This window comes from Melanotaenia boesemani, chromosome 11, assembly GCF_017639745.1.
Source record: "Melanotaenia boesemani isolate fMelBoe1 chromosome 11, fMelBoe1.pri, whole genome shotgun sequence".
Taxonomy (NCBI): domain Eukaryota; kingdom Metazoa; phylum Chordata; class Actinopteri; order Atheriniformes; family Melanotaeniidae; genus Melanotaenia; species Melanotaenia boesemani.
Window position 1 is genome coordinate 12,282,180 of NC_055692.1, and position 27,985 is coordinate 12,310,164.

General features: G+C 38.5%; 3 protein-coding genes across 8 annotated transcripts in view; 1 reads left to right on the forward strand and 2 right to left on the reverse strand.

The window, feature by feature from the left end:
* znrf3 (zinc and ring finger 3) overlaps nucleotides 1-7,413 on the forward strand; it is a 129,917-nt gene extending 122,504 nt beyond the window's left edge. For 4 of the 5 annotated variants that reach the window (XM_041998564.1, XM_041998562.1, XM_041998566.1 and 1 more), the window contains exons 5-8: nucleotides 611-721; nucleotides 1,828-1,995; nucleotides 3,735-3,837; nucleotides 3,930-7,413. In XM_041998564.1, coding sequence (XP_041854498.1) covers nucleotides 611-721; nucleotides 1,828-1,995; nucleotides 3,735-3,837; nucleotides 3,930-5,674 — 2,127 coding nt within the window. In that variant the 3' untranslated portion in view covers nucleotides 5,675-7,413. The remainder of the gene's footprint in view (nucleotides 1-610; nucleotides 722-1,827; nucleotides 1,996-3,734; nucleotides 3,838-3,929) is intronic. The other variant, XM_041998563.1, reaches the window with a different exon arrangement.
* Nucleotides 7,414-7,482: 69 nt separating this feature from the next.
* coq5 (coenzyme Q5, methyltransferase) lies at nucleotides 7,483-12,907 on the reverse strand. Its single transcript, XM_041998569.1, has 7 exons — nucleotides 12,702-12,907; nucleotides 12,125-12,274; nucleotides 11,831-12,049; nucleotides 11,385-11,491; nucleotides 10,850-10,938; nucleotides 8,956-9,067; nucleotides 7,483-7,862 (listed from the first exon to the last, which is right to left on the reverse strand). The coding sequence occupies exons 1-7, from the start codon at nucleotides 12,886-12,888 to the stop codon at nucleotides 7,761-7,763; spliced, it is 966 nt and encodes a 321-aa protein (XP_041854503.1). The 5' UTR covers nucleotides 12,889-12,907; the 3' UTR covers nucleotides 7,483-7,760.
* A 4,408-nt stretch (nucleotides 12,908-17,315) lies between these two features.
* Nucleotides 17,316-27,985, reverse strand: part of kremen1 (kringle containing transmembrane protein 1) — a 70,822-nt gene continuing 60,152 nt past the window's right edge. Inside the window, exons 7-9 of one of the 2 annotated variants that reach the window (XM_042000543.1) lie at nucleotides 25,008-25,205; nucleotides 24,369-24,453; nucleotides 17,316-22,479 (exon numbers count right to left, since the gene is read on the reverse strand). In XM_042000543.1, the coding sequence (XP_041856477.1) occupies nucleotides 22,284-22,479; nucleotides 24,369-24,453; nucleotides 25,008-25,205 (479 nt within the window). In that variant the 3' untranslated portion in view covers nucleotides 17,316-22,283. Of the gene's footprint in view, nucleotides 22,480-24,368; nucleotides 24,454-25,007; nucleotides 25,209-27,985 lie in introns of both variants that reach the window. The other variant, XM_042000542.1, reaches the window with a different exon arrangement.

Below are 27,985 nucleotides of genomic sequence, written 5' to 3' on the forward strand. Positions count from 1 at the left end.
TGAGGACCTTTTCACAGCACTGTGACAGATTAATATCAGCCAGTCAAAGAGCTGTTTGTTTGCTTGGAATATTTGATAAGAGACCAGCACACTTTGAGGTCAAGTAGCTTGACATAATGAAAGTTTAGAGAAAGGATAGTTTGATAAAACAATCCACACGTTTTCAGCAAGTTTCCAATTGTGGTTTTACGTACGACTGAAATAAAAAGCATCATTAGTTCATCTGCCCGGTTTTGTCTTCACTAATAAATTCACAAAGAAGCTGGTCAGTTTTCATCTGATGCAAGTCAGAGTTCCTTTGTACTGATTGACTTCTCATTAGTTTCAGCTCTGATCTGCAGGGCGCTCTCATTAATGTCCGAGATGTAAATTACAGATACAGTGAGAAGAAAATGATTGTGATATGGAAATTAAATGACTCGAATGAATAATCAGCTATGTTTCTATTCTAATGAACCAAGGTCACATTTTTATTATTTGCATGATAAAGACTAAATCAGAGCCCTGAGCAACTAACAAATCTATTAATTTGCTAACTTTTATAAGCCAGATGAACTTTTCAACAGTCAACATGTGGAAATAATTTGCATAATTTGTCCTTTTTCCACAGCAGCCCACAGAATATTTTGACATGGGCATCTTCCTGGCTTTCTTTGTGGTTGTTTCCCTTGTTTGCCTCATCCTGCTCATCAAGATCAAACTCAAGCAAAGGAGAAGTCAGGTTAGTGTCTCATCCTGAGGTGGAGAGCAGAACTTATTAATCATCTCGCTGTGATTTACACAGGACTAAACTTAACTTGCACCTTTTGCACAGAGCACACCCAAACGTCCATCGCCATACCTTGTTTTTCCAGTCGGCATGACTCAACTGGGAATTGCACTCATTGAATGGGGTGACGGTAGCTCTGTTGCTGATTGATTCCTCCTGTGTGTTGACAAAAAGCTCTGTGAAGGCTTATGTCGGGTGCATAATTCAGGATTAGCATTTAATTAATGCTGATGAGATGTTGGCTGGTGGAGCCAAACTCTGAGATGTCATGACAGAGCAAAGAACCTGCAGCAGCATCAGTTAAGGCAGATGTAATCCTGCCTGCACATCTGTGTTTGTAGGTGGTTTTTTGCATTATAATAATCCCAACTTATGCCATGGGGCACATTTGTCTCATGTAATATTATTTTCCTACACTAAATAAGTATTTATCATGGAGTAAACATTGTGTAAACACGAAAGTGTAAATCATAGTCACCACTGATTTAAATGAAGGATTTCTCTTGGGTTCGCCTGCACAGGACTACAGTTAATTACAAACTCAAAACACAGATTTTTAAATACTTCATGTTTTATGTTTGTCAACCCTCTAATGAGAATGACTTTCATCCCAAAGTTCATTGCTCTCTTGCCGATCAGAGCATCGTCATTTCCCAAGTCTCAGCGTAAAGGAAGAACCATCCTTTGGTGTGGTTTAGTTAAGCCTCGACATAAATAGCTGTGTCTTGTAAGGAGTGATGCACCAGCAGTTTAGTCACCAACTGCTGTAAATCTTTGTTTACTGCACACGACTCATAAGCTGACACATACAAAATTATGAGTATTTAATGAATAACATTTGAAAGCAACATGAAGCAAATTAAGAGATGAAAAGAAAGCTGCTAATACATCTCTTGCAAAAACATGAGTTGACTTTAGCATCTGTAGCTGCAGTGTTCACCTCTCAAGTGTTAAGGGAGCATTTGCAGTTTGTGTTAAATTCTGCAGAGATTCATACTAACATTTTACTTATTAGACAATCCATCTGACAGCTGTCCCCACCTTCATCCCTATCACAGAGCTCGATGAACAGAATGGCCATCCAGGCACTGGAAAAAATGGAGACCAGAAAGTTCAAGGCTAAAGGGAAAAGCCAGCGCGAGAGCAGCTGTGGAGCCTCGGATTCGCTGAGCAGCAGCTCCACCTCTGACTGCGCCATTTGTCTGGAGAAGTACATGGACGGGGAGGTAAGACAAGATGTCCACTTCTGTGTGACATAAATCCCAATAAAAAAATCATTAAATGTTTACCTAAATGTAAAATAATAGGTTAAGACAGAGGGTTTAAGAGTTTTGTGTGTGCGTACGTGAGCCCAACCTTTTAACTCCAGCCTCTGTGGTCATCAAACTGCTGAGTTTGTTTTTCTTTCATTACATATTCTGCAGACATGAAACAAAATGCAGTGATGTGGACAATAGAATGGAAGTTCCCCTGATGTGCTCGGGGACCGCAGTACTGCGATCTTTAGTGACGTTCCTTCCGCTACCTTTTTAGAAGTTTAGCTCGGCCTTTTCAGAGCACCTGGAGAGATAAGGGGTACCCAGAGCGCACCGGGTTGTGATAAAGCTTCCTGTTTTCCCGGAGTAGCCTTCTTTAATCCTTGAGGGAGTCACTGTTAAAATATGCATCCCGATCTTGGTACTTTGAGAATTTTTTTTTTTTTTTAACTGTAACTACCATTGCTCAGCCTTATTTATGGATGCTGGAGGGACTAACCCTGGTGCCCCAGGGGGACATAGACAGTGTGTGTGTGTGTTTGGTAAGGAGGAGAAGAAAACACAACAAAGCATGGCGCCAGGACTGCACAGAGGAAGTGGCGATATAAAAGGCTGAATGGCATCAAAGCAGTTTTTGAGCAGTGAAGCAAGCAACAAAAGCTGTGGTGGAAAACAGCCTGAAGATGAGTCATATTAAGCCACAGAGTAAGAAATGATTAAGTCAGAGAGAAAAAAAAAACAAAAAAACTCTGTGCTCTTCTTTTGTGTCTTTGAAATTCAGATGAAGAAATGGGATTGAGAAATGAAAATCATGCATTCTATAAGTGTGAGCATGTTGCCCCAGAATATACAAAGCAAACCGTGAAGTGTAGAAGATGCATTTGAACTGGTCACTCTAAATTCTCCCTAGGAGGGAGTGTGAGCGTGAGTGTTGTCGTTTGTGTGTTTGTGTTAGCCCTGCAATGGCCTGCTAGATGCTGGGATGGGCTCCGGCTTCCCCTCAACTCTTAATTGAAATAAGTGGTAGAGAAACATAAATGTATGACATCTGGGTAAAAGTTTACTTTTTGGTATGGTGATAGTCATCTCCACACCGGTGAACGTTGAACTCCATCCTAATAAGAGTTGATAGCTGTGTGTAGCTTTGCTGCCACCTTTTGGACATTCACATGAATTCATCCTACCACATTTCACTACTTAAATAGACACAACTTGTGGCAGATTTTCTAAATGAGGCTCCCTCTAACAATGGCTAATTCGGCATCCATCTTGAATTCTACCTGTACTTTAAACTCTCTTCAGCTCTCTCTAAAATGTCCTCTTGCGTTTGACAAATCAGCCACAGTGTGCATTGATATCTCGTTGCTTGCGTGTGACGTGGTGCTGTAGAGTGAAATTTTTCAGCCTCAGGACGCTGCAGGAAAGTAACTGTTCCAGAAATGTACACAATGTCACTGGGCCATCAAAACGAGTCAGAAGCACAAATATTTAAGGTCATAAACTTACATTGTGCTACTTTAAGCTACAACTCTGCAGGAGTTTTATTTAAGTTAACTTCCTTGAATTGACCTATAAAAAAAAAAATAAATCATGATTACTAAAAATGCATCAGGGTTTATTATTTTAAATGGATTATATGTATTTTCTGCTTGTTGTACTCTTTGTTAACAACAGCTCAGGTGAAAGGATTAAATATTTTTTGTCCTCAGGAGCTGCGGGTGATCCCCTGCGCTCACAGATTTCATAAGAAGTGTGTCGATCCCTGGCTCCTCCAACATCACACCTGTCCTCACTGTAGACACAACATCATCGGTGAGTTGCTACAGTTCCTCTGACTATAATCTGATCAGGGTCCCTGTTGTTTTTGCTGGATTCTTAATGGTGCCTCATTTTTCTTAACGCAGAGCAAAAGAAGGGAAACCCAGGACCAGCATGCATGGACCCTGGTAATGCAGTCCACAGCAGACAGCGGGTGGTGCTCCCTGTCCATTATCCTGGCAGGGTGCACCGTGCCGGCCAGGTGACGGCCTACCCGACCAGAACCAGCATGGACCCCCATGGCAACCCCATCACCGTGCTTACTGTGGACCAGCATCCAGATCCTCAAGGTCTGTACCCACCCCAGTCGACATCAGCTTTTCTCCGGACCTACCACCCCACCCTCCATCTGGAACATTCGCTCAACCCCCACCACTGCGGATTAGAGCACCGTGCACCCCCTGCCTACCCCACACAGACACATCATGCTGCTTTCAAACGACCCAAGTTTCATGGTCGGAACTTCTCCCGGGCAGCCTGTTTTTCCCAGTATGAGACGATGTACCAACACTACTATTTTCAGGGACTGTCTTTCCCTCAACAGCCTGAGGGGGGGCAAGGGCCTGCTGTGGCTGGGCAGCTTGCTGGAGGAGGAGCGCACAAGAGCCACCACAGTAGGGCCTTTCAGCAAGGACTGTTATACCCCACAGTGGTACACATGGCACCTGCCTCCTCTTCAAGGATAGGTGATAGCGGCAGCACTTCTGGCCTGAGCTGTTATCACGGCCACCGCTCGGTGTGCAGCGGTTACCTCGCAGACTGTCCTGGTAGTGACAGCAGCAGCAGCAGTTCTGGACAGTGCCACTGTTCCTCTAGCGACTCCATGTTGGACTGTACTGAGGTCAGCAACCAAGGGGTGTATGGAAGCTGCTCCACATTTCGCAGCTCACTGAGCAGTGACTATGATCCTTATGTGTACAGGAGTAAAAGTCCCTGTAGGGGTTCTGCAGGGGAAGCAGGAGCCGCAGCTTGTAATGCAGTTCCTGCTGAGGACTCGTCCCCTGCGCCCTCGGGACATGACTGCCTCCAGCTCCCTTCTGGAGCTTCGGGATATAACTCGGGGGACCATCTCTCCAACTGCAGTTTGGAGCCCAACTACAGCAGTCGTTCATCACTGGAACCCAGGGAGAACAACAACACTAGCACTACCTCAGCCGGGGCTCCAGAGGCCGCCTCAGCCGACAGGGCAAAGGGGGCACAAGAGGAGTCTGGGGAACCTGGGGCTGCTGCCTGCAGCTGCTGTTTTGAGGTTATTCCTCCCAGTATGGAGTGCAAAGGACAGGACTTGGACCAAGCTGGGCCTTTAGCCTCAGGACACTGTCACAGGGGGGTAGACTTTCAGAACTCCACCTCCAAGAACTACTTTGTTCCTGAGCACATGTGTCCTTCCTCTGAGCAGGTGAGCTATGAAGGGCTGCCTTGCTGCTTTTACAAAGAGATGAAGGTCCACAGGGCTACAGTGGGGCGTTACACTGAGGACTACGCTGTAAATGTGCAGTACGCGCACACAGAATCAGAAGCCTGCTCTGCACAGGGCTGCTGCGAACTCAATCAGAGAATACCCATAATTCCTGAGGACACGGATTGTGAAATAGGCACAGGGCCAGAGACCCAGAGCAGTTTATTACCTGTCAGCATCACAGTGGAGACAGAGTTGCGGACCGGAGAGCAACATGAGCCGAAGGATAGGTACTTCTCTTCAGGACAGTTTAGAGGTCAGCCATACTTTCAGGAGGAGGAGACCAGGGCTTTGTTCCACCCTCAGCTCTCTGCAAGCCCTGCTGCACTGGGAAGCAGTACTTCTACAAATGAGGGTGATCTGGGCATATGAACTCAAGTCCAGTGAGAACAGTCAGAAACATGTGGTACCGTGTCAGTCAGTCAATGGTTGAAGCCCTCAGTTGCCTTGTTCTAACCTTGCTCTCTGAGCACTGAATGTTATCATCTTAGATTGTGTGGATTTCTACTGAAATGGCCTCTTATTTCTAGATAAGAACAATGTGTTATGTTCATTCCTGTGGCCCCCAAGAGATAAAAATGACCTCCATACATATTTATGGGGTCAAGTAAAACTAGAATTAGGCTGGTTCTGCAGCCATCAAAGGTTAGTAATCTGGGCCAATTTTTTCATCAATCATCACTTTTTTTTTGAGCAAGCTATAGGAATCGAAGATTTTTCTCGACAAAAGTACACTTGTCTATTCACACACACCTGTATGTGCACACACACACACTACCTGCCCTTAAAGCTTCAACCACCAATAAAATAGTTTTTATGGACAATAGCTATACCAAAACAGAAAGACATGATTGTTTTTTTCTTTTTAAACTTTTAAGAGCAGGGAAATGGGTCTTTTTTAAGTTTCTGTGACCCATATGTTTCTCTATGGAGAAAAAGCTATAAAATACAGAAAAAATGTACAGAAATGTGAATGCAAGGCTGACACTGGTCTCTAATTGATTTACAGAATTTGTTTTACGCATCACATTTCTGTCCATCCTGGCCTGCCTGTATGCCTGTATCATGCTGCTAAGATGTTAGCAGCAATATTGAGTGACACTGCACAACTTTTGGTCAGAATTCAGACTAAACTGAGTGTTTTAGGCCATGTTTTCATTTGGAAGCCCTTAAAAAGTTTTTTTTGCTGTCACACACCCAGTTTCCTCTGTGAGGCGTGCTCTTATATCTGTTAAGGTTCTAGCGTGTAACAAAAGGCCAAAGGAGAGTAGCTGGAAAAGACTAATTTCATAAGGCTTCCTTATTGTACTGTGACTTAAAAAATATAATGCAGTTATACATACCACAGTGTATCAGTTCAAATCATAATGTGCTGTGCATAATACATAATTTGCAATATCAACGCTTGTCATTCATGCCTTTCTGTTTGTCCTGCAGACTGTTTTTATACTGTTTCTATGAAATGTACGCATTCTCTACACAGAGGAAAACCTGAAATAACCCTATTTATAAGTTAACCCCATGCTGTAATCAAGTCAGAATCTAATCTTGCCTTTTGCATAGAGATATGTACCTACTGCAAATATAACATTTTGGGGTACTTGAGTCACTATTTAATTTTTTTTTATTGTTTCTAGCACTTAAGATTAAAAAAGTACAAAAATTAATATTTTTTCATTTTTTTAAGAATATAAATATTTTCTGTCATTACTATTACAAATGTTTAAAAAAAATTGCTAGAAATCAATCTGTGTATATTCTGTACCTGTATAGCAAACATTTCATAAATGGAAATATGTTCTCTGAATATTTATTTACTAATATATTTATCTTTAAGCCATGTCTTATGTTCAGAGTGTATGAACGTTTGAGTTATTTGGTTGCTTTTTATTGAGGAAAAAAAAAATCACTAACATGAGATTTTGTATATACATGGTAATTGCACACAAGACGATTTAAATCTTCTCTGACCAAAAAACTGATTTTAAAACTTTAGTACCATACAGTTTTGTAATTAAATATGTACAAAGATCTGTAAGATATACAGTTTTATTCAAGTAATTCAATGCGGTGTCCTGTCTTTCATTATTGGTGTTTGCTTTCTCTGCACTAAAAATTGGTCATGTAGTAATAAGTTTTGTATTTAATTGAATCCGATCAAATAATGACATTAGATTTTACAAGTTTTATTATTTAATCATGTTACAAAAGGATTACACTTGTATTTACCAGCTGACATAAAGAAAACGCTCAAACTGGACTTGTAAAACTAATCTCACTCAAGTGTGGCCTCAAAGATCGCTTAACAGATAATTCAATAAATAACGTCCACTGACCTTTGACTGTCATTGTGCAGAGAGAAGCTCTGACATTTCATCTGAGACACAAAAAGATCAACCTAAAACAAAGCCAGTCTTTTTTCTTGGTTGATTTTTTTTTTAAAGGCTAGGCACATGCCTCACAGCTTGAAACCAGAGTGAAGAGCCACCACTCCACCAGTCAGGTTGTAGTACTGCACACAGTAGAAACCCGCATCTTCTATCATGCCTTTGAACTCCTCCTGCAAGAAGAAAGGGAGCAAAGGAAAGTTTTAAATCTGAATCCACAAAGTGACAACTGCAGAAAACTGGGGGAAAAAAAAGATTGCTTCAGATAGTGATAAAAAGTATCCACCAGGGGGCAGAAAAGGCATATCAGATCACATACAACAGGGTTTTTTTTTTAGGAGTTTTAATCATAAGGTGAAACAAAAGGGACGAAGCATAGAGCTGCCATTCAAAGAAAAAGAAAACCTGATTAAAATGTATTACATGCTGGGCTGAAACATGGAGAGATTCTGCTGTCACACCCTGGATGAAATCGTTATAGTGTTGGAGTTGCATCTTTTCCCAGACAAGATCCTGTCCTATCAGCACGTTTATTCTCCCTGCATTGAATGGAATATTTCTATTATGTTTCAGAAGGCAGCGATGATGTCCAGTGTCGGTCCTTGAGGGCCACTGTTCTGCAGGTTTTAGATGCTTCCCTGCTGCAACACCTGATTTAAATGAAATGGTTTATAACAGCTTTTAGTCAAGGTTTACACAAGGCTGTTAATGCCCCATTCGTTTGAGTCAGGTGCGTCGGAGCAGGGAAACGTTTAAAACAATTCATCCTTGACAAATAGCTGAAATGTTTCTGCTTGATAAGAATATCTGCAGTATCTTCATAAAATGTATTGTGCCCCAAAATTTACAGGTGGAACCAACTTACTTTGTTGTTTCAGTAACATTAAAATGCATCATTTTATAACCTGATAATCATGTTATAACGTGAAATGGCCAAATTTTGGTAAAAGGGTCTCATAAACTGTATGTGTCAAATAGAATACATCAGGCATTAAGGGGTTAATGCATATTATTGTGATTTTACATTCATAATTCAAGTTGTAATACCAGTTGTCAGGATTCTTTTACTTCCCACAATTTGACTTTTACAAAAATTGTTTGGAAAAAAAAAATGGCCTAATCTGATATTTTAATAAAAAGGTTCTCATGTCTACCAACAAGAAAATAGAAGAAAAAAGTGTTAAAAAGCACAAAATGAACAAAAACGCAAGGTTGGTTTGAGAGCAGCAAAAACTAAAATGCAAGACAGGGTTAAATTTCATTTACCTGCTCAGGGAACTTGCGAATGCTCTCCACCAAATACTGATATGACTTCCAGTCTCCGGCAATCACCTCTCCCAAAACTGGGATCACCTGGAAACTGTATGCATCATAAAGCCTGAAAAGTAGAACAAGATATAAGTTCCAACCATAATCAAAAGATGCATTCTTGCAACTGGAACCTCCAATCAGTCACATCTTTCAGTTCACCTACTTCTAGACAAAAATAAGACTATCAAACTGTACATTTTTTTATTTATTTTTTTTTTTTGCTTCCTTCTTCTATCTCATCCATCCATTGCTAAACTGATTCCGCTGAGATCTCCCCATTTACCTGAGATTCACCAGATTGGCCGTTTCTACTCAAATCTCAAAGGCCAGCAGGGGGCAGCGTTGGCTAACACCTCACAAGCTTTTCCACATTGAACAAACCAAAAATTCAACATTCTTCACATCAAGTTTAGTTATTAATCATTAACCATAGCTTCTTAAGTGAAATTGAAATGTAAACATTTCTGTTTGCAGATTTATTTGACAATTTTTTCCAATTCCTGCAAAAACTTGCATTTATTAAATCATATTTAGGACAATTTTCACACCAAAGCTTCCATCATCTTGATATTCTTGGAGCAAAATAATTGAGCATTAGTGGAAGTGGAAATTGTAGATCAAACCAGAGACCACTTCACCCAAAGTCTCAGCATACTCTGTGTATTGTGCATTTAAGGTGAGGATCAGGATCAGGATGCATTTTATTTTCCACCCCATAGGAACACCAATATGCCTTTTAAAATCCCTCTTTGCAAGTGTGCAAGACCCTATTCTGCCAAGCACAATTAGCTGTCTCATACTCACATTTCTGATCGAGTTCTTACAGTAAATATGATTCAGAAAAGCCTGTAGCTGCTAATGGAAAGTCATGGATCAAGTTTGCATATCTGCAAATCAGTTTAAATAAATCATAGAAAGGAAGTTGCACAGCAGGACAACTCACAGTTTTCAGTTTAGGATATTTTCCCAGCAAAAACCTGAGTTTTATGTACAGCTGATGAAATCTGCTAATGCACATCGAGCCATTCAATTTAAATATGTGCTTATTCCACTGCAGGATTAAGTGGATAGTCCAACCCAGCAGCTACTAGGCATGAAGCAGGGTACACCCTGGACAGGTCACCAGTCCATCTAGGGAGAATTTAACCTGTTTGGCATCTTAATTAATCTATCATGTATTTGCACTGTGGGAGGAAGCTGGAGTACCCGGAGTAAACCCACACAAACAGTCAGAACATGCAAACTCCACAAAGAAAAGCCTGGTTTATGTGTTTCCAGGAAGCCTAACAGTGCTTGAGTCCTTAATCAGTCTAGAGAACAAAAATGGTCTCATTTCATCAAGTATATTATTTCATTATTATTATAACCTCAAATAATTATGTCTTCTATGGCTTTATTATTAGAAAAACTGTGAGAAACTGAAATTTTGCATGTTTTCCTGGTTCTGCTCATTTATAGATTGGAGCCGATTGTGGAAACATCAGCACTTCTTTAAATCACAGCTGTAAAACAGCAGGTTTTGATTGAATGGTCATATGGTGGAAGCCCAGCAGAGCCATCAGCGTTTTTATGCAGCCGATTTAAGCAGCTTCACTCAGTGACGTGTCAAGTGTTTGAGTGCGGGAAAAAAAATCTAATTGTGATGATTTTTAGATGGGCAAACTTTGCCCATGATTCCAAATAAATACCTTTGGAGTAAAAATGTGAGGATTTCAGTTTCTTAATTTGCGATTTGTAGTTGTCAGACTTTAAATTTACTGATGTGCATGAGTCTTGTGAATCTTCAAATTTCAGTGATGCTCAACTGCTTTGCTTCAGACTCACCATCTCACCCAACACTCCTGCTCACCTTGCTAACACAGGGTTCGTCACTTTGCTGAACTCTAAGCACATGAACCTGCCGCCAGGCTTCAGGACCCGCAGAGCCTCCTGCAGCGCCTAAAGCCAGTAAACAATGCTGTTAGATGACGTTATTAGTTATTTAACCATTTTTCCTGGTAACATCTTCTTAATTGTGGTGTTTTGCAGCTTCATCATCTCGTGTAACGGTCAGCAATAATATTCAGATTTTGAACAATCGGAAAACATACTGGACTGGGGTTGGATTGTGTAGAAGGCTGACAAATCTTTTTCTACTATATGTGTTGAAACCAATTTTAATAGGAATAAAGTTAATTTAAAAAAAAGTTTTTAATTTTTTGTTTATGTGTGGATGTGCTCTCTTATGAACAGTGCTCCAATCACTCTATTTCCAAATATTTAGGTTTAGGTCATCTAAACACAAGAAATCATGAATTTCTTTAAAACACAATACCAATTGCACAGAACACCATGCAGCCCTCGCAGTGAAAGTCTGGCAGGCATTGCAGTGTCAGGTTAGTTACCTGATCAATATGAGTGACATTTCGAATGCCAAACGCAATGGTGTAAATATCAAACTGGTCATCATCAAAGGGCAGCTCCTCTGCATCTCCCACTACCCATGACAAACCTGACAAAACAATGGCAATAAAAAGAGACCAGCTTTCAGCTCTGAACAGTTAAGGACACTTGCATGTTGCATTCATAGTGTGATTCATCTTCTCTAACATGTTAGCCCTCCAGACAGTGAGAAGAAACCTGGATATGGTACATGACACAATTGTCCAATTCGTTCAGCACAACCCAGCCAAACTGAGCATATTGTGTCTGTTATTTATATATATTTATCTCATAATAAGAATATCTGAAAAGCTGATCTACTAACATGTAAACATGCTCACTAAAATCTACTAAAAACCCAGGGAACAGGTGTAAAGCTTAAAGACATTTGAAGTCATTTAAAGCTTACCAGCAGTTATGCCCATAGTATCGGCTTTCTTCTTTCCCACATTCAGCATCTCCTTGTTGATGTCACAAACCACAGCCATAGACTCACGGGGTCTGTCATCGGATGGGTATTTATGAGAAATGTCCTGCCAGGATGGTGTCTGGCTGGATCGCGCTGCCCGTCGTTCCTGTTGCTCCTGCTGAGATTTAACATAGTCCAAGAAACGGAAAGCGATGTCACCTGCAGGGGAGAATGACTTAAGTCAGTTAAGGGATCAGCTTGACAGTCTGAAAGAGTGCAATGAGGCTGCTTCACCTGTTCCACCAGCCACATCCAGGAGCCGAGCACCAGGCTGTGGGTGCATGACATGCAGCAGCATGTCCTTCCACAGTCTGTGGATCCCCAAACTCATGGCATCATTCATAACATCATACTTCTGTGCCACATTCTCAAAAACCTTATAGACTGTAAAGACAAAAATCCAAGGGTTTTTATTTAAAGTCATGTGCACATGTACGTTATGTGATGGTCCAGTTATCATTCACAGGATACCATTAACAGATTTCATGGCAAATAAAAGGAATACACAGGTGGAAATATTTGATTATTTAAAACGTTACTCAAACTATTGATCATCAGTTTCAATTCATCCATCCTAAAATACACCACAGATTCTCAATTTCAGTAAAACATTATTAAAACACATTGTAAAGGGATGAATGAATCTCTTTCAAGTGGTTCAGTGTCCTCTGTATATAACTTAATGGGTTCATTATACGTAAATGTCTGTAAAAACCTGACAAACGAAGAAAAAAATCCTAATCTGTGTGTAAAGCCACGAGAGGAGGAATTTCAAATTAAGTTTGTTAGGTAAATCTCTGTTGTCGCTCACCTCTCTGCGCCTTTTCAGCTTCAGGCACTGTCTCGAAACCGAAGTGTGTACTTCTATCTTCGGCTGCATCGCTGAAACATCGACAGGACGACGTTCCGCCTGACTGACACGACGCACCAGAAGCGGATATATTGCTGTGAGAAAGACAGATTACCCTACGGACCAGCAGTCTCATGGAGGCAGCCATATTGGCTGCTTGCGCAACTGCAAACGACAGGAAGTTTTCTTCTTCTTTTATTTTTAATTTTGTGGCTGAACTGACTCTATGGTTTTTTTCTGCCCTCTACTGGCCATGTGTAGAACTGACTGAACTAAAACTGACTTCTGTTGGCAGAAATGAACCTATTAACCTAACAATTAACATCCATCTATCCAACCAGTTTCAATCCGATTTTTCCCCACCAATGTATTTTAAACAAAATTTAGAAAGATAAATATATTTATTTAAAATAACCAGTACAATAAATTAATACATATTATAATGTAAAAATTTAAAACACATGCATTTTTTAAAAGCTTCCCATAAACAAATTAAAGTTCTCCTCTGAAAATATAACAAAAGAAATGCTTGTTTTGTTTTATAAATTGCCTGAATACTTAAATGAAATTTTTTAAATTTATTCATTCATTAATTTATGTACTTCTTATTGATTTAAATGGTTCTCTGTAGATTTCTGACTCTCCATGGATGTATTTTCCACTTAAGTGCTTCAAGCCACCACCAGCTTATGACTTGGTGTTCACACCAAATAATAAAATGTGAAATCTTTTGGAGTAGCAAGTTATTCACAATAAACATTATTTTTTTAAGTTGTCCATCATGCTTTGTTAGGAATATCATGTATGGCCACAAGAGGAAGATCAGAACTGGTGAAAAGTTTTTAAGGTTTTTTGTATTAAATCATTGGATCAGTTAAAAACAGAATTTACAATAATTAGTAATGTTTACCTTTTTAAACTTTCTGACATTTATAGAGGCTATTTGTTATTGTCCTGAACTGTATTTCACTTTGCAAGTTTTTCTTTAAAAAGTTTTAACCCATGTTGTATGGTACTAAAAACACTGAGATGATTGAAATCCTCTGATGTTGTTTTCATAGAGAATTATATTGTGCTTTGTAACCAGGTTTGTCATTTCTTCAGCTTTGTGTGCATGCAAAAAAATTGCAGTGTCATAAAACCTACAGTTTCCAACAAAAGGGAGCTCTAATCTCCTACAGGAGAAATACAGGTAGTAAGTAGTCCAGGGTTAACTGCATCACCATCTAAAATATTTGCATACAGCTTGTTTACTGGCAAGCTCACACCTTGCATAAATGAACAGCTGTCACAATTCACCACCAGTCAGGACAAACTAGGTCTCCTGGGATGAGAGACTTGAAGGAGCTAAATTTTAAACACATGCTGACAAAATGTGCGACAACATAAAGCATGACAAGAATGATGTGCTTTTGAAAACTAAAGCATTTCAGCTAATTCAAATCAAACTCCAAGATAAGATTAAGAGCTCCTAAAGAGTTGACTTTAAGATTTTTGTCTTAAAAACAGCCATGCTAACATGATTTCTCTCCTATTTAGCCCAACTGCTTCAATCACATCGGTTCTGACAAGTCATTCTGTTGCAAAACTTACAATTCAGAAATGTCATAAGTTGTAGAATTACATTGAGGATTTTACTTCCACTGGTGCTGACCTCCTCTGAGGGGTGCCACATGGCACTATTTTTGAGCCACTTCTTTTTTCTGTATACCATCTGCCTCTGGGTACAATTCTTAGATAGCATATCCTCTCCTTTCGTAAATATATTAATAATTACTGCCAGGATCTTTTTCAATGCAAGCATACGGAAGCAAGCTCTGTGCAGCCTCTCCTTGACTGCATTTAAGATATCAAAAGGTGGATGGTTATGAACTTTTTGTATTTTGATGAAAAAAAGTGATTTTCTTTAGACCCAGTAGTATTTTTAGAAGTCCAAATGCTGATCTTCTTTGCTTGCCCCTCATGAGAACCTTGTTATCACCAATTTAGGTGTGAAAACTGATGCTGATCTGAACCTGGATACACATGTAAATGCAGTAGTTAAATCCTGCTTTTTTCCACTTTAGGTGCCTGTCAAAAATAAAACCACTGTTACATTTTTTTAAAGAATTTGTTTGTTTTTAAATATTTTAATATCCATACTCCTTTTTCTTAGTTTGATCTATTGCAGCCATATGTCCCCTCTCGTTCTCTCAGGTCAGCTGACCAGACGCTGTTAGTGGTTCCAAAGCAACAAGAGGTGATCAGGCTTTTTTGGTTCTGGGTCTTAGGCTTTAGAACAAAATCAGCACATCAGACAGGCTGCAGTTTTTAAATTGTGTTTAAAAACAAACTTTTATTTCATGGCTTTTAATCCAGAGTGAGATTATGACAATGACTATTAGTTTTCTGGTGCATCTTTTATCTGGTTTCAGTGGTTTTTACTTGTTAAACCCTGTTTTTCAAATTGTTGCTGGGGTGTTTTTACTTGTCCTTGTTTTTACTGTCTTGATTTTATTTATGATCTGTGTTTCTTTCATGGTTATATGTCATATATAGTATTTTGGTCAGCTTTGTTGTTGTTTTTAAAGTTACTTCTGATACAGTTTGTCTTGGAGTTCAGGGTGAATACACTTAAACCAATATAATTTATTTTATGTCTGCACAATCTTTGGATAAAGTTAGATGTTACTGGATAATGAATTAACAAGAGTATGGTATTTAAGCCAACTCCATCAGATAAGGTTAATTTTTCCATCTCTTCGTAACAGAAACAAAGACAAGCAGCAAATTCTCACATCTGAGAAGCTGGAATCAGCTGATGTTAACATTTCTTCATGGTTACATAATTATAAAAATGTTCTAGTCTATCTTGGTGTGAATGCAACAGGGGAATCTTGTGTAAATCAACAGTTTTCAGCAGCATAAACCTACAATTGTATAACAGAGAGAAAATCTCAAGTATTAAACAGGCTGACACACGTTCTTACAAACCACCGAAGGGCATAAGACTGCTTTAATTGCAATGGGGTCAAAAAAAGAAAAAAAGAAAAGATTACAGGGACGTTATCACAACAGGCAAGTTGCTGCATGGCCTGTAAACCTCTTTCACAGAGATCTTTTTCAGATCCATTAGTGGAGACCAGCTCCTTTTTCTCCGTAACAGCACCGAATGTGTCGGTAGTCTGTGTGCAGAAAGGTGCAGGTATTGTGCCCCATTCTTGTCACTTTCTCATTCCTACAGTAACCAGACACTGCCTTCTATTGTCCCATTGTTGCCTTAATTACTGGTCGACTTGGGTTCAGAGGGATCCGCTTACCCTGGACTCCTCTCTTTGGCTTTGGGAAAATTGACCACAGGGGATTTGCAGGCTGTGGCTTTTCAAAGGACAAAGGAGTGATGCTGAAGCTCAAACTCTGGCTGGGATTCACAATTAAGTTGAAGATTAAATTCATTGTATTGAAGCATGCTGTCAGCAGTTTTAGTGGCATTTCTGCTTGTTTGTGGCCAAAAATGGATACAATCAGCATGAAGCATCAATGCAAAGATACTTCAAACATTACGCCACCATTAGAGGGAGTAAAAGCGTCATTTACAAACTGCTGCTTCTTCTCTGTGTTGGAATGTGGTGTTAAAAACTAAACAATTTCATCTTAATAACTTGAGCTTTGGCTGACCTCCATGCAATTTTATATTTGAGACCATCAAAAGACTCAGAACAACATTTCCTAACTTGTGCACAAGTGTTTTGCTTTAAAATTTGTTTTTCGTAACATGATAGGAGCTTTACAGGTAATTTAATTTTCGGGAGCCTTGTAGCGAAGACATTTTTCAGGAAACAAAGAAAGCTTCAGATCATTGTAAGGCTACCGCATTTCCATAGGAGCCTATTTTAAGCTCACATAAATGTTACTCTATTCTTCGTGTAGGTGCACTAAGCAGGCTAAGAAATAGTAAGCAGACTACAGCTCATGCTCTCCATAAACAACGGCAGCCTCTAAACAGTTTCAGACTGAGCAAAGATGAAAGAAACACTTTTTATGAATTAAATCATCACTGCAAACATCAGAGGTGTTCCAGTTTATTACACATCCTCCAATGTTTGTTGTTTTTCTCGTGGTGCTCCAGTTGTAAAGCTGAACTCCTGCTGTTCCCACTCCGATGTGCAGGTTGCATGCTTGACCTCATCCCAGAGGGAAGCCAATGGGTTACACATGGTCCTCCAAATCCTCCCCTGTTTATCCCTGTGTGTGTGTTAGCATCGCCTAACAATCTGGGAGCCATTGCATATGTCTGATAAGTATTTAGCTTCATGGAAAAAGAAAAGAAAGAAAAACAGAACGGAAAGTGGTGCAGATGTACCAGCATGCAAATAACAAAGCTTGAATCTATTAAAGGAAAACCAATTTTCAGGTTTTTGTTTGATTTCTTCAACACAAAAAAACAAAAAGAGGGTGAACAGGATTAGCTTGATCTGATATCTGTGGCCCATATGCTCCTCGGCAACTCCAATCTTGAGTTCAGTGATTAAATAAACTCCAATGTTGTGAGGATGGAGAAAAACAAAAGAACAAACACAACACGGAGTTAAGAAACATGCATACAGTGTTTATTTCGCAGGACACATTAAATAAAACTACAAAGATACTTCACTTATACAAAAGATAGACTGTATCCCATTCACATACAAAATAAGAATAATTTACTGTATAAATTAAATTTTTTCCTATTTTTGCAATTTACAAGTTTTGGACCCTCCACTCATGGTGATTTCCCACAGGGTTTCCGGTGTCATTTTCATGTCATCGAGCACTTCAGGACATTCACAACAATTTGGAAAAAAAGACTGTTTCCACTGCTGTGAAGATAGTGTGGAACTTTCCAATTGACTGGAGGACAGGACAGAATATGGGAGTTTGCATAATTCACCAGGCTATCCAAACAAATATGGCCTTGTTAGATTCTAACTGTCAGATTTCGTTAGCTTGTGTTTGACTTGAACGCACATTAATTTCCCATCCCTCTACTATCTATGCTCTCCTTCCTCCCTCTCCTCTCCATGCATGGTCTGCTCTGAACATCACAGACCCAAGGGCATACGCTCCTGTCTTGCAATAATTAATATGAGTTACAGCTCGAACAGATGAACAGAATTAGCTCAAAGTCACATTTTCACAAACTTTTGATCAGGAATCAAAGACTAATCATATTCAGAAATCAGATTCTTAAAAAAAAGACATTTTTTGGATTCAATATATCCTTTCTTTTCAAGTGCTCAGGTCACTAATGAGTAGATTTTAGTTCATTCCACTGAAACTGAATGCAAATGAGAATAAGTACCAAGAGACATTAAGTGCATTTAAGCTTCTTTCATTACCCTGCAAGGGCATAAAATGTCTAAGGTGATCATCTGCAGAGACCACCTCAAGTCTCCAATCCCACAAAAGGAAACCAATTGCTATGCTGATGGCACACTCGTAGATTCTGACCTTTTACAAGTATTTAAAATGTCACAGCACTGCAGAGAAAACTGTGACAGCTGCAAACGTTGTGGACAGTGCCATGACTGCTTTTGGCCACAACTCTGTCTGGGTATATTGTTTGCGCTCAACCTTTTGTCCTAAAAATCTGCGTGAAAAATAAAAACTTGAGAGTCTGCAGCATCTTTACACACTTCACTGCGGTCTGAAGATGCATTACACCTTTAAGGTAAGTTGATGAGGAAGTTAAAAAAGCACTTAGATGCATCACTTAAACGCTTCGCTAATGCACAAAATTAAAGAGCGGTCATAAATATCATCACTCCCACACAGAATTACATAATATACAACAATATTAACCCTTTCTCCTCCTGTAATCAAAAGACAAGGTTAATGTGAACAATATGTTCAGTAAATGTCCAAGACTACACATAAAATCATACAAATAACAACAAAAGAAAATATTTTAAAGCTTTTACTAACATATAATGGAGAGTTGTATTCCTGTTGGTTGTTTTTACTTTACATTTCTGTCATGTAATATAAATGTGGTATAAGTGAAGCGTATTATGCTTAAAAAAATCATTTGAGTTGAAGATCTGCCATAATTTTCTACGTGTCACTGGTGTAAATTCTGTTTAGAAATCTAACTCTTCATGTCTGTCTTAATGCTGATGTCTGTGATGAACCCCAGTCAATTTTATGACAGAAACAGATGTGAGGAATCTGAAACAAGGGAAGAGGAGATCCTTAAGGCACTTGAACACCATCAAACCGGAAAGACTCCCACCCACAACCGACCAGAAAGCTCTCAGATCCTCCCAAGCCTCCCTAAATGGCAGTTTGTCTGCACCCCCCACCCTTCTCATACACCCATTCCCACCCTCCCCTGACTGAAGCAGACTTCTCCTCTCCACCCAAATGCTTGAGCGGTGAGTGGGCGAGGAAGTTCTCTTTTCCCTCTGATTGTTTCATTTTGAGGAAAGTGACTCATCCCCAAAGTGCTGTGATATCTATCTTCGGTGTGATGTCTTCACGTTCTGTATCCCTCACCTCAGAAAATACATTGTCATGATAAAACACAAAAAAAAAAAACAAAAAAAAAACCTGAAACATTTGTACTTTGCATACACAATTTATATTACATACATGTACAAATCTTTGGATGGGAGGGATTCGGGCTTTTGGCTGCAAGTTTTCATCCATATGTTAAAGTTAAAGATGGCTAAAGGTTATTCTGGACTTGGCTGTCTCATATTTTCACCAGTGAGTCTGCAGTCTGGTGGGATTCTGGAGGTATGTGGATTGGTAGAGACTGCTGTGGGTGATGGAAATGGCCTCGCATGTAAAAAGCATCCTTGTAATGTTTGTTAAGAGCTGCAGATCACCATCTATCCAGTCTTTTGCTATCTTCTCCCCTTTTTCTGTCCAAGCCTAACCCTTCGTCTTTGGTGCTGAGCACGATGGGAGGGTCTAGTCACTGTGGCCTAAAGGCAGTTTTAGGTCAGTTGTTTGAGTCAGTTGTCATTAGCCACTGAAATGGCCCTTGAACAGAGTAATTGTTGGGAGTAAAGCTTTCATGTAACAGTAAAGCAGGCCAACAGCACTACACCATCAGAAATAGAAGTACATTTCCGTTCCTTACGGTACAATCTGGACATGTGTACCCTCTAAGACTAATTACTGTACCTCAAAGTAATTGTGTCAAGAAAACAAAAGCAAAAAACAACCAAAAGACAAACCAAAACAAACCCAAAACACCAACAACAGATTTAGTCTTAAAGGTCTTATAGTCTAATTCTTTCAAAGTAGATTTTAACAAATGATTGCTCAATGATTTTTTTTAAAAAAAGACCATCTACTTCTCGCATCTTGCCATTAGTTTTAGTCTACTATCTAAGGAACAGTTATTTTTAAAACTTGATTAGTTTTGGAAATGTAAGATGTTTTGTTTATATCAAATGGCTAATCTCACATTAATGAACTCCCCTTTCTCCCATTCTCAAATTTAAATGGTGCTGCTAGCTAACAAGAGTTGATGCTTGTCGTTTAAAATAAGTGACCGGAGGATCAAGTAATATAGAACTGAGTAACTGTATTTCCCACTTTAAAAAAATCAAACAATTTTAATCTAGATCATGTTGCAGATGACACAGTGTTTGGTTTAATTATTTTAAACACATACAATCTTTATGTTGCAGCTACTGCAGCGTAACTACTGCCTGCACTATCTTTTTATTTAGTCTTTGTCTCTGGTAATGCCCATAAATATGAAGTCTTGTGTTAGACATGGTTTACGATACAAAATACTTGAGACCAGTCACATACAATTACTAAAATTAAAATATTGTTCATTATCATAACAGGCAATATGTCCATTAAAAATCACTGAAACTACAATGAGAGGTGCATTGTTGCTGGTAAGGTCAATTTTAATAACAACAAATGTTTGGTCTGTTTATATATATATATATACATATATATATAATCATGTGGTCAGTTAAGTCAACTCTGTCAAGCAATGTATATTCAATACACATTAATGACAGAACACTGTAAATACTGTACGTTTCTTGAGACAGATTTGTGTTTTTATGAACATTATTCCCTCAGACTTTGTTTTTGTTTCTTCCATGATGCACCAAGTGATCTTAGGGGTGATCCATCCACTGAGACTCATTTGAAGTCTTCACACGGACACAGAGGATGCAACCAGATAGATGCTCTGAGACTGTATACATGCTTCAGCCAGAAGTGCAATGAGAATCTTACTTTTACACACTTGCTTACAATGGCAAAAACATTGAAACAATTTAAATAAAGATGGAGCAGTTTATAAAACAGTGTGTTGTTTCTCCCTTTGGCACGCTTATTGCTTATTCATGTGTGCAGACCATGATTTTTCCAATTCAGATAAAAAAGCATCATATATTCTATATTCTGCAAGTATTGACTTAACCGTTTTATATTTCTGAAGTAAATCTTCAAATTTTACATACCTAGTGACTGAAGTAGTTTTTAAAGGAAATGTAAAAGAGAATAAAAATAAACATGTTTTAAAAGTATACTTTCACACTTTTAATGTCTATTCACTCTGTATTTATCTCCACATGGTAAGAATGCTTCATTTAGTGACTTTCTTTTTCCCTTATTGATTTAAAATAGTGAAATCCTGAAACCTCAAAATATTCAGCTGACTGATAAAGGCTGAAAAAGACCTTCATCAGGAGAGCTCCAAACATTGTGAAAGTTTATGGCACTGAGATGGGCTGCACCATCACACCAGTGATATGCTTCAGGGAAAGTTTCACCTTGATGAAACTAATTCAGAACATTGAACTTATCCATGCTCATGATCACAATCTATATGATGCAGATTTTACAAAGTCTGAAGTTTGAATAGCCAACAATTCAATTATGCTGTCAGAGATGCATCTTTAGTGACTGGATTGCATTCAGAGACAACTAAACTATTATGGCAAGAAAAAAAAACAAACAAAAAAAGGAGAACAATTTACATTTTACACATTGGCAACATGTGGATCCTCTGTGGTAAAATATTTGTTTCTTTGTCATGTGACACTTTAATGCACACAGCCTCAAATTGGGTGCAGAATGGACTTTCTTAAAACAGGAGATGAGATGAACTGTCAGGAAAATGACACTCAGTAGGTAATAGTTCAGGTCACAGTTTAATATTAGGGGTCAGGCGAAGTCTAAGTCAAAGTCAAAGTCAACTTTACTAAAAATGCCATGAAAATAAAATGTGAAAAATATAAAATATATGTAAGTAAATGAAAAAAAGTCTTTTTGATGCTTATATTTGTCCTGAGTGTGTATGTGTGTATGAATGTGTGTGAATAGATATATAATCTCTGTACACTATATATTCTGTACCTTCTAAAAGCCAATTCTGTACCCTTTGTAAGGGTACCTTTTAAATAAAGGTACAAGGCTGCCACCAGAGGTTCTACACTGGTCTCCATAAAGTACAAACGATAAGGGTACAAACAAGTACCCGCTGTTGAGGGTACAAAAGCACAAACTTTGAAGGTACCACCCCCATAATAAGCCCTTGTACCCCTAAAGGCATAATTGGCTACTCTTTTTTCTGAGAGAGTAGTTGCCCACTAGGGGGCTGAGGTCACCGTGGTGGTTCTTAAGCTTTTTCTTGAAGAGGGAGATCGTGGAGGGTCTGTAGAGGATGATCCACGGCTCAGAGGACACTGTGCTCTGGCTGCAGCTGTCTGAACCACTGACAGTCGGGATGCTCGGGGACCTAAAAGGGTAAAATGGGAAAGACAAGAAAACAGTACATGAAGAAGGAAAAAACAAAGGAAATGAGATTCATGTCATTTAAAATGTTTCAGTTCATGTTTACATTCTTGTAGGAACAGAACCATCCATGTGTCTAACTTCATCTCTGAATGACTGTAGTGGATTAGCTGCAGAATGGGCTGTTATAATGCTAGGTGAAAAGAACCTTAGTGTTAATGGGCCTATATCAACAATATCTTCTTATGAATCTTAAATTCTTAAACCTACTTTGCACAGGTAAAAGCCTAAAAATATCCATAAAACGTCATGAGACTAAAACGCTGTGTAAAGAGACAGAGACGAAGAAAAATAACAAACATAATGCAAAAAAAAAAAAAAGTGAATGAAGTTAAATCATGATAGAGATTTGCACTCAAACATGTTTAAAAGTGACACATTTAGTTGTAAATGATCACATGGTGAGATTTAAATCATATTAAAGCAGCTTTATGTACAAACGGGCAATGACTCCTCTTTACAGACTGTACTTTCGACAATTTCTAAAGCAAACTGCCTCCTGCTGGGTCCAAACACATCCAGCATCATTTTAAGATGTGGTGCACTGTTGGAGCGAGTGGGGCTCCTGATAAAATAAAACCTCCAGGTGAGTCTGAAGGTTGGTCAGTGGAGTTATAAACCACAGGGTCGGGGCATAACCTCCATATCCTAAAAAAACTAATTAATATAATAAACAAAATAAAAGGTAGTAAATCCTAATGATTAAAGATCACACTCTGCAGGAGGATCAGGAGGTGACTCGGACATTTATGCAGTAACAACCTTGCAATTGAGGGAATGAATTTGACAAAGGCGCTTTAATTCGCATGTGTTCATTCTATAGCAAAGATGGTGTTAAGAAGACCGGCATTAGAATTAAATCCAGTCTTGACTGCAGCTTGTTCTTGAACAAATTTAATTAATGAAAAATAGGTTAAGTTTTTTCCCAGAGAGAGATTATAACATTAGGACACAACCTGCAATATCTTGCTATTGCTTTGTAAATTACCAAAGGTTATTTTGAAAACATTACTGTCATTTTTATTGTATTTTAATTAACTGAACAACAGCAGACAACACACAAGCTGATTTTGTTCAAACATGTTGACACTAAAATGTTCCTCAGAGTACTCCTGAGTGTTAGTAGGATTTGTGCTTACCTTGGAACAAATCCAAGATACGAAGATTTTTGTGAATGCCACAATCTTTGTAAAGGTTTAAGGAAACTTAAGAACAAATGTGTGTGAAAGAATGGTTGGTAAATGAGGCCCAACATTAGTAACCATGAAAACACTTCTATTTTTTGAAGACCCAGTGACAGATGGGTAACCTTGCATCTTGCCATCTTGCTAAGTGATGAGCTGCTTTAGTTCTTCCCTGCATGGTTCACACTTCCCTTTAAACCAAGCTTTTCCTGCTCTCAACACTTTGGAATCTTGCTTAACGTGGTTGAATACCCCAAACAGCCAACTTCACAGGGCCTGATGAATGCAGCGTACTCAAAGTTTGTAGGAAAAGACAAACTTTTTTGTTCTCATATTATTCTTCTTTATAATCTGAAGCAGAATCTGAATTTCTCCTCAGTAGGATTTTCTGGCTTTACTCATATAAAAAATTGTGACAACATGCCAACTATGAGGTTGCTGAACAGAACAAATGTAATAATATTTGCTATAACTGCCTCAGTTATTTCCCTAAATGAAACTCTACACTCTAAAACTTCAAATGTGTGAATGTCATCTTGTGCTGTCGTCTTTAATCGCTATGCCAGAAATGCTGCATAATAGCACAGGTGAAGACTTTGACAAATGCTGCTTGGCAGCTCACGTATGCCTCCAACATCCTCATACTTACTTTACTGTGATGTGCAGGAGCAACTTTGCCAGCATGGCTATGACAGTCAGTATTAGGAGAGCAGCCAGAGCGTAAATGGTCCACACTACATAGAGGGAGCAATAGAGGAACAAGACATCAGATATCCTGTCACAGTAATAAAAACAAACTGAAGCAGATTGAAAAGATTAGCAAGTAAAGAGTTATTCAAGCACCACTGGCGCACCTGTTTGCAGTATTCAGCCAGCAAATTGTCAAAGAATGGTGACACATTATGAGCGCACATCTGTTCTCTGGCAAAGAAATATGTGAGATAGCTTTCTGAGACGAAGCATGTGGGGTTTAGAAGGAAGAATATGTGCAGAAAATAGCAAAGCACAGGACACGTCAGTAGCTTTGACAAAATGGCTGATTGTGATCAGCAGGGGAGCTTTAAAGTTACTTCACTTCTGAGTGATTGTCAGGAAAAAAAACAAGCGCCATGCAGCATCACTTCCAAAACTAGGAAGGAGCTTCTATAAGCATCTCAACATGGCTGTCAGAGAAATCAGGTCATGCTACACAGGAGCTCCAGCTTAGAAACCTCTGCAGAGCATTGTGTCATGACTGTTCACATACTAGTGCTATAGCTGATGGTCTCGTCGGGTCCAGCCCACTGACCTGGCATGTTGTGCTCCGGTTTACCAGGGCTGGATGTGATCACATAGAGTATCTGCGAGGAACGGCCATTAGATGTGCTGTTGGATCTCTCAGTGACACCGCTGGCCAGCTGTGGCCTCGCTGTGCTCATGACGTCCTCTCTTTCTTCCTGATTGTCACTTTTAGCATCCACTGTTGTGCCAGCTTGGCTTCTAAGAGCTGCTGAATAAAGAAAAGGAACACCATTTATTATTATTAGACACACTCATCGACAGATGGATGTTATTACTTGCAGCATTAGAGCTAATTAAAATAAAAAATGTTAAGGTATTTATATGCCTTTATCAGCCCTATGTTCTTTTCTAAATGTAATATTCAGACTTTGATGATGATGATTGATGTGAAGCTCCTGTTTCTGCTTGTACAAGCTGAAATTTAAAGGTACAGCGTGTAAAATTACTGACATCTAGTGGTAAAGATGGGCATCGAAATTACTTCAAATGCCAAGCACAGTTGTGAATGGATGGTAGCCATCCTTGTCCAGACATAAACATGTTTTCATCTGAAAGTGGATCCAGTGGCTTCAAGTGCAGTGATGACACGTGTACTTTCATTCGTATATGGTCCTTTTAAGGCATTACGTATCACAAACCACAGAGGTTATAGGCATCATCAGTTTTTATACTGCTGTGCAAAATAGTTAAGTGAAGATAGGAGAGGCAAACGAGAGGCCATATATAATATATAAGATAATCATTTATTCATTTTGTCCATTTTGTAATGTGTGAATAATTTATCAGCGTTAGCTGTAACATTAGTGTGTTTGTTCTCTCAAAAATATTAATACCTACTTATGTTGGGCATTTTGCCAGACTTTGATCTGAGTACCACAGAAATGCAGTTCTTTACATTGCAAAATATCACCTTTTAACAACTTTACATGTTTTTCTTATTTCTCAGTAGATGAGACACTACCGTGTTGCAGCAGGTACTCATTAATATGACAAATCAAATCAATCATATTGCTGATACAGGCTTCCACTGCAAATGCACAAGTTAACATCTAAACTACAGCTCCAGCAGTTGTTGTTAATGCCTGGAAAAAGTCATCTGTATTTTTAAAAGATAATGTACAATTCAAAGATTTAAACCTCAGCATTAGTTTCTAACTCTCATAGTTTTAAAACACCTTCGGTACATGACTATCAGGACTTCGTGTCGAGTTACAGTTACAGCTAGAGACATTCAAAAAGTCTCTCAGTTTGCTTTTATGTTCTTAAAGCTCCAGAGTGTCAGTGTTTCATTAAAAAACAATGCTAAGGAGTGTGGGATATTTTATTTATGTTATGCATCATCTCAGAAACTAATTATTGACTTAGAAATGAGTTTGATTTTACTGCTTCCAATCATTTCTTTTATCATATCTATTATTCTTGTCTGTGGATAAGAAGTACAAATAACAAAAACATGCACAATTCCCAAATATACAGAATTCTAAACTTCATGGGGAATAGCCACAAAGCACAAGGCAATGGCCGAGTCTGGAGAAACTCTGAGGAAAACTAAATATTTAAGTCTATTTGACAGCGGAGTGAGTTAAAAGAGAAGCAGCTGCAACAAACTGAGGTTTAATAGCAAACAAGGTGAAGGTTTCCACAGCTCTTTATTGCTCACAGAGTTTCCAGTACAGATTAGCTCAGTAAATGATCAACTAAAGGAAAGCTGTTCTGATTCACTCAGCAGTTTATTAACTGCACACCAACCAAGCTGGAATAAAGAGAAACTCAGCTTTACTTAAAGTGCTCTTATCTTTGTTTATTATTATTATTATTATTATTATTATTATTATTATTATTATTGACATGAAATCTAATTTCATTGAACTACAACAGATTTACTAACAGATTGCGAGGCTGATTCCTTAGATCTTTGGATGCTAGATGTTTTTAATCTCGATATAAAGAACTGGCTTTGCATACAAACAAGCAACCTCAGGTAGCTCAGGAGCAGCATAATTTGGGATAACATGCTTCCCACTAGTTCTAACCTTGTGCTTTTAACTTTAGCTGTAAGTTAAAAGTACAGATTCAATTAATAAAAATGTTTAATTTCTATTAAAAGTTCTCCACAAAAAACTTTACCAGCAAAATGAAGCTGAGTTGTTTAAATTACTGCTTGGGTCCTCTGACCTCAAGATTAGTGGAGAAACATCATGTTAGAGCTTCAAGTCACGTTACGGCTACGTAAACAACTCTGCTGCTGGTAGTTGGACTTTTTCTCTTATCTTAGATTTTTGTTGAGATATGGGATCATTTGAACATTTAATGAAATCAAACTATGTGAGAGGTTTAATGGGAAAAAACACTATCAGATGCAGCTGTTAACATTTAAAACATGCCATTAGAAAGCAATGACTCACTCTAGCTGTGTTGGACTTAAAAAGAGAATTTGAAGAAAACCTCATCATAAAAATAGCATAGATAAAGAATACATATATGTATAATGCAGTAAAAATAAAGAACACATGAAATATGTGAAGAAGAAGTCTGAACTAGTATAAAATACAAATACTCAAGTAATTTTGCAAGTACATTTAAACTGTATTTAAAGTTCATATGAATGGTTTGTAGAGTCTGCTTTGATTGGTCAAAAGCCCAAAATGTAGATGTGTGTATAACACACCAACATGTGCATATAGTCTGATATGGAGTTCTATTTTTTTTTTTTTTTTCTACAATAACATAATCTCTTCCCAGCTGACATTTTTTAGTCTTTTGCCTTAAAAAAAAACATTGCTAAACCAGACAATAGTCTTTCCCATTCTAATGAACTATACATTGATATAAATAATACAGATATGTTTCAAAATCCAGAATAGATAAGTTTTCTTTTCTTTTCTAACCCCTTCCAGCCCTGGCTAGATAAAAAAAATAAAAAATAAAGGAAGAATTATTTCACTATAAGGTTTATATGCATGCTTGTCTTGGTGTCTGGGGACA

Excerpts from the sequence above, each read along its gene's own strand:
- coq5 (XM_041998569.1), bottom strand. The coding sequence starts at position 12,888 with ATGGCTGCCTCCATGAGACTGCTGGTCCGTAGGGTAATCTGTCTTTCT. Across the intron at positions 10,939-11,384 it reads ATGTCACTCATATTGATCAG|GCGCTGCAGGAGGCTCTGCG; the intron begins GTAACTAACCTG and ends TACTGGCTTTAG. Across the intron at positions 9,068-10,849 it reads ACGAACCCTGTGTTAGCAAG|GCTTTATGATGCATACAGTT; the intron begins GTGAGCAGGAGT and ends TCTACTTTTCAG.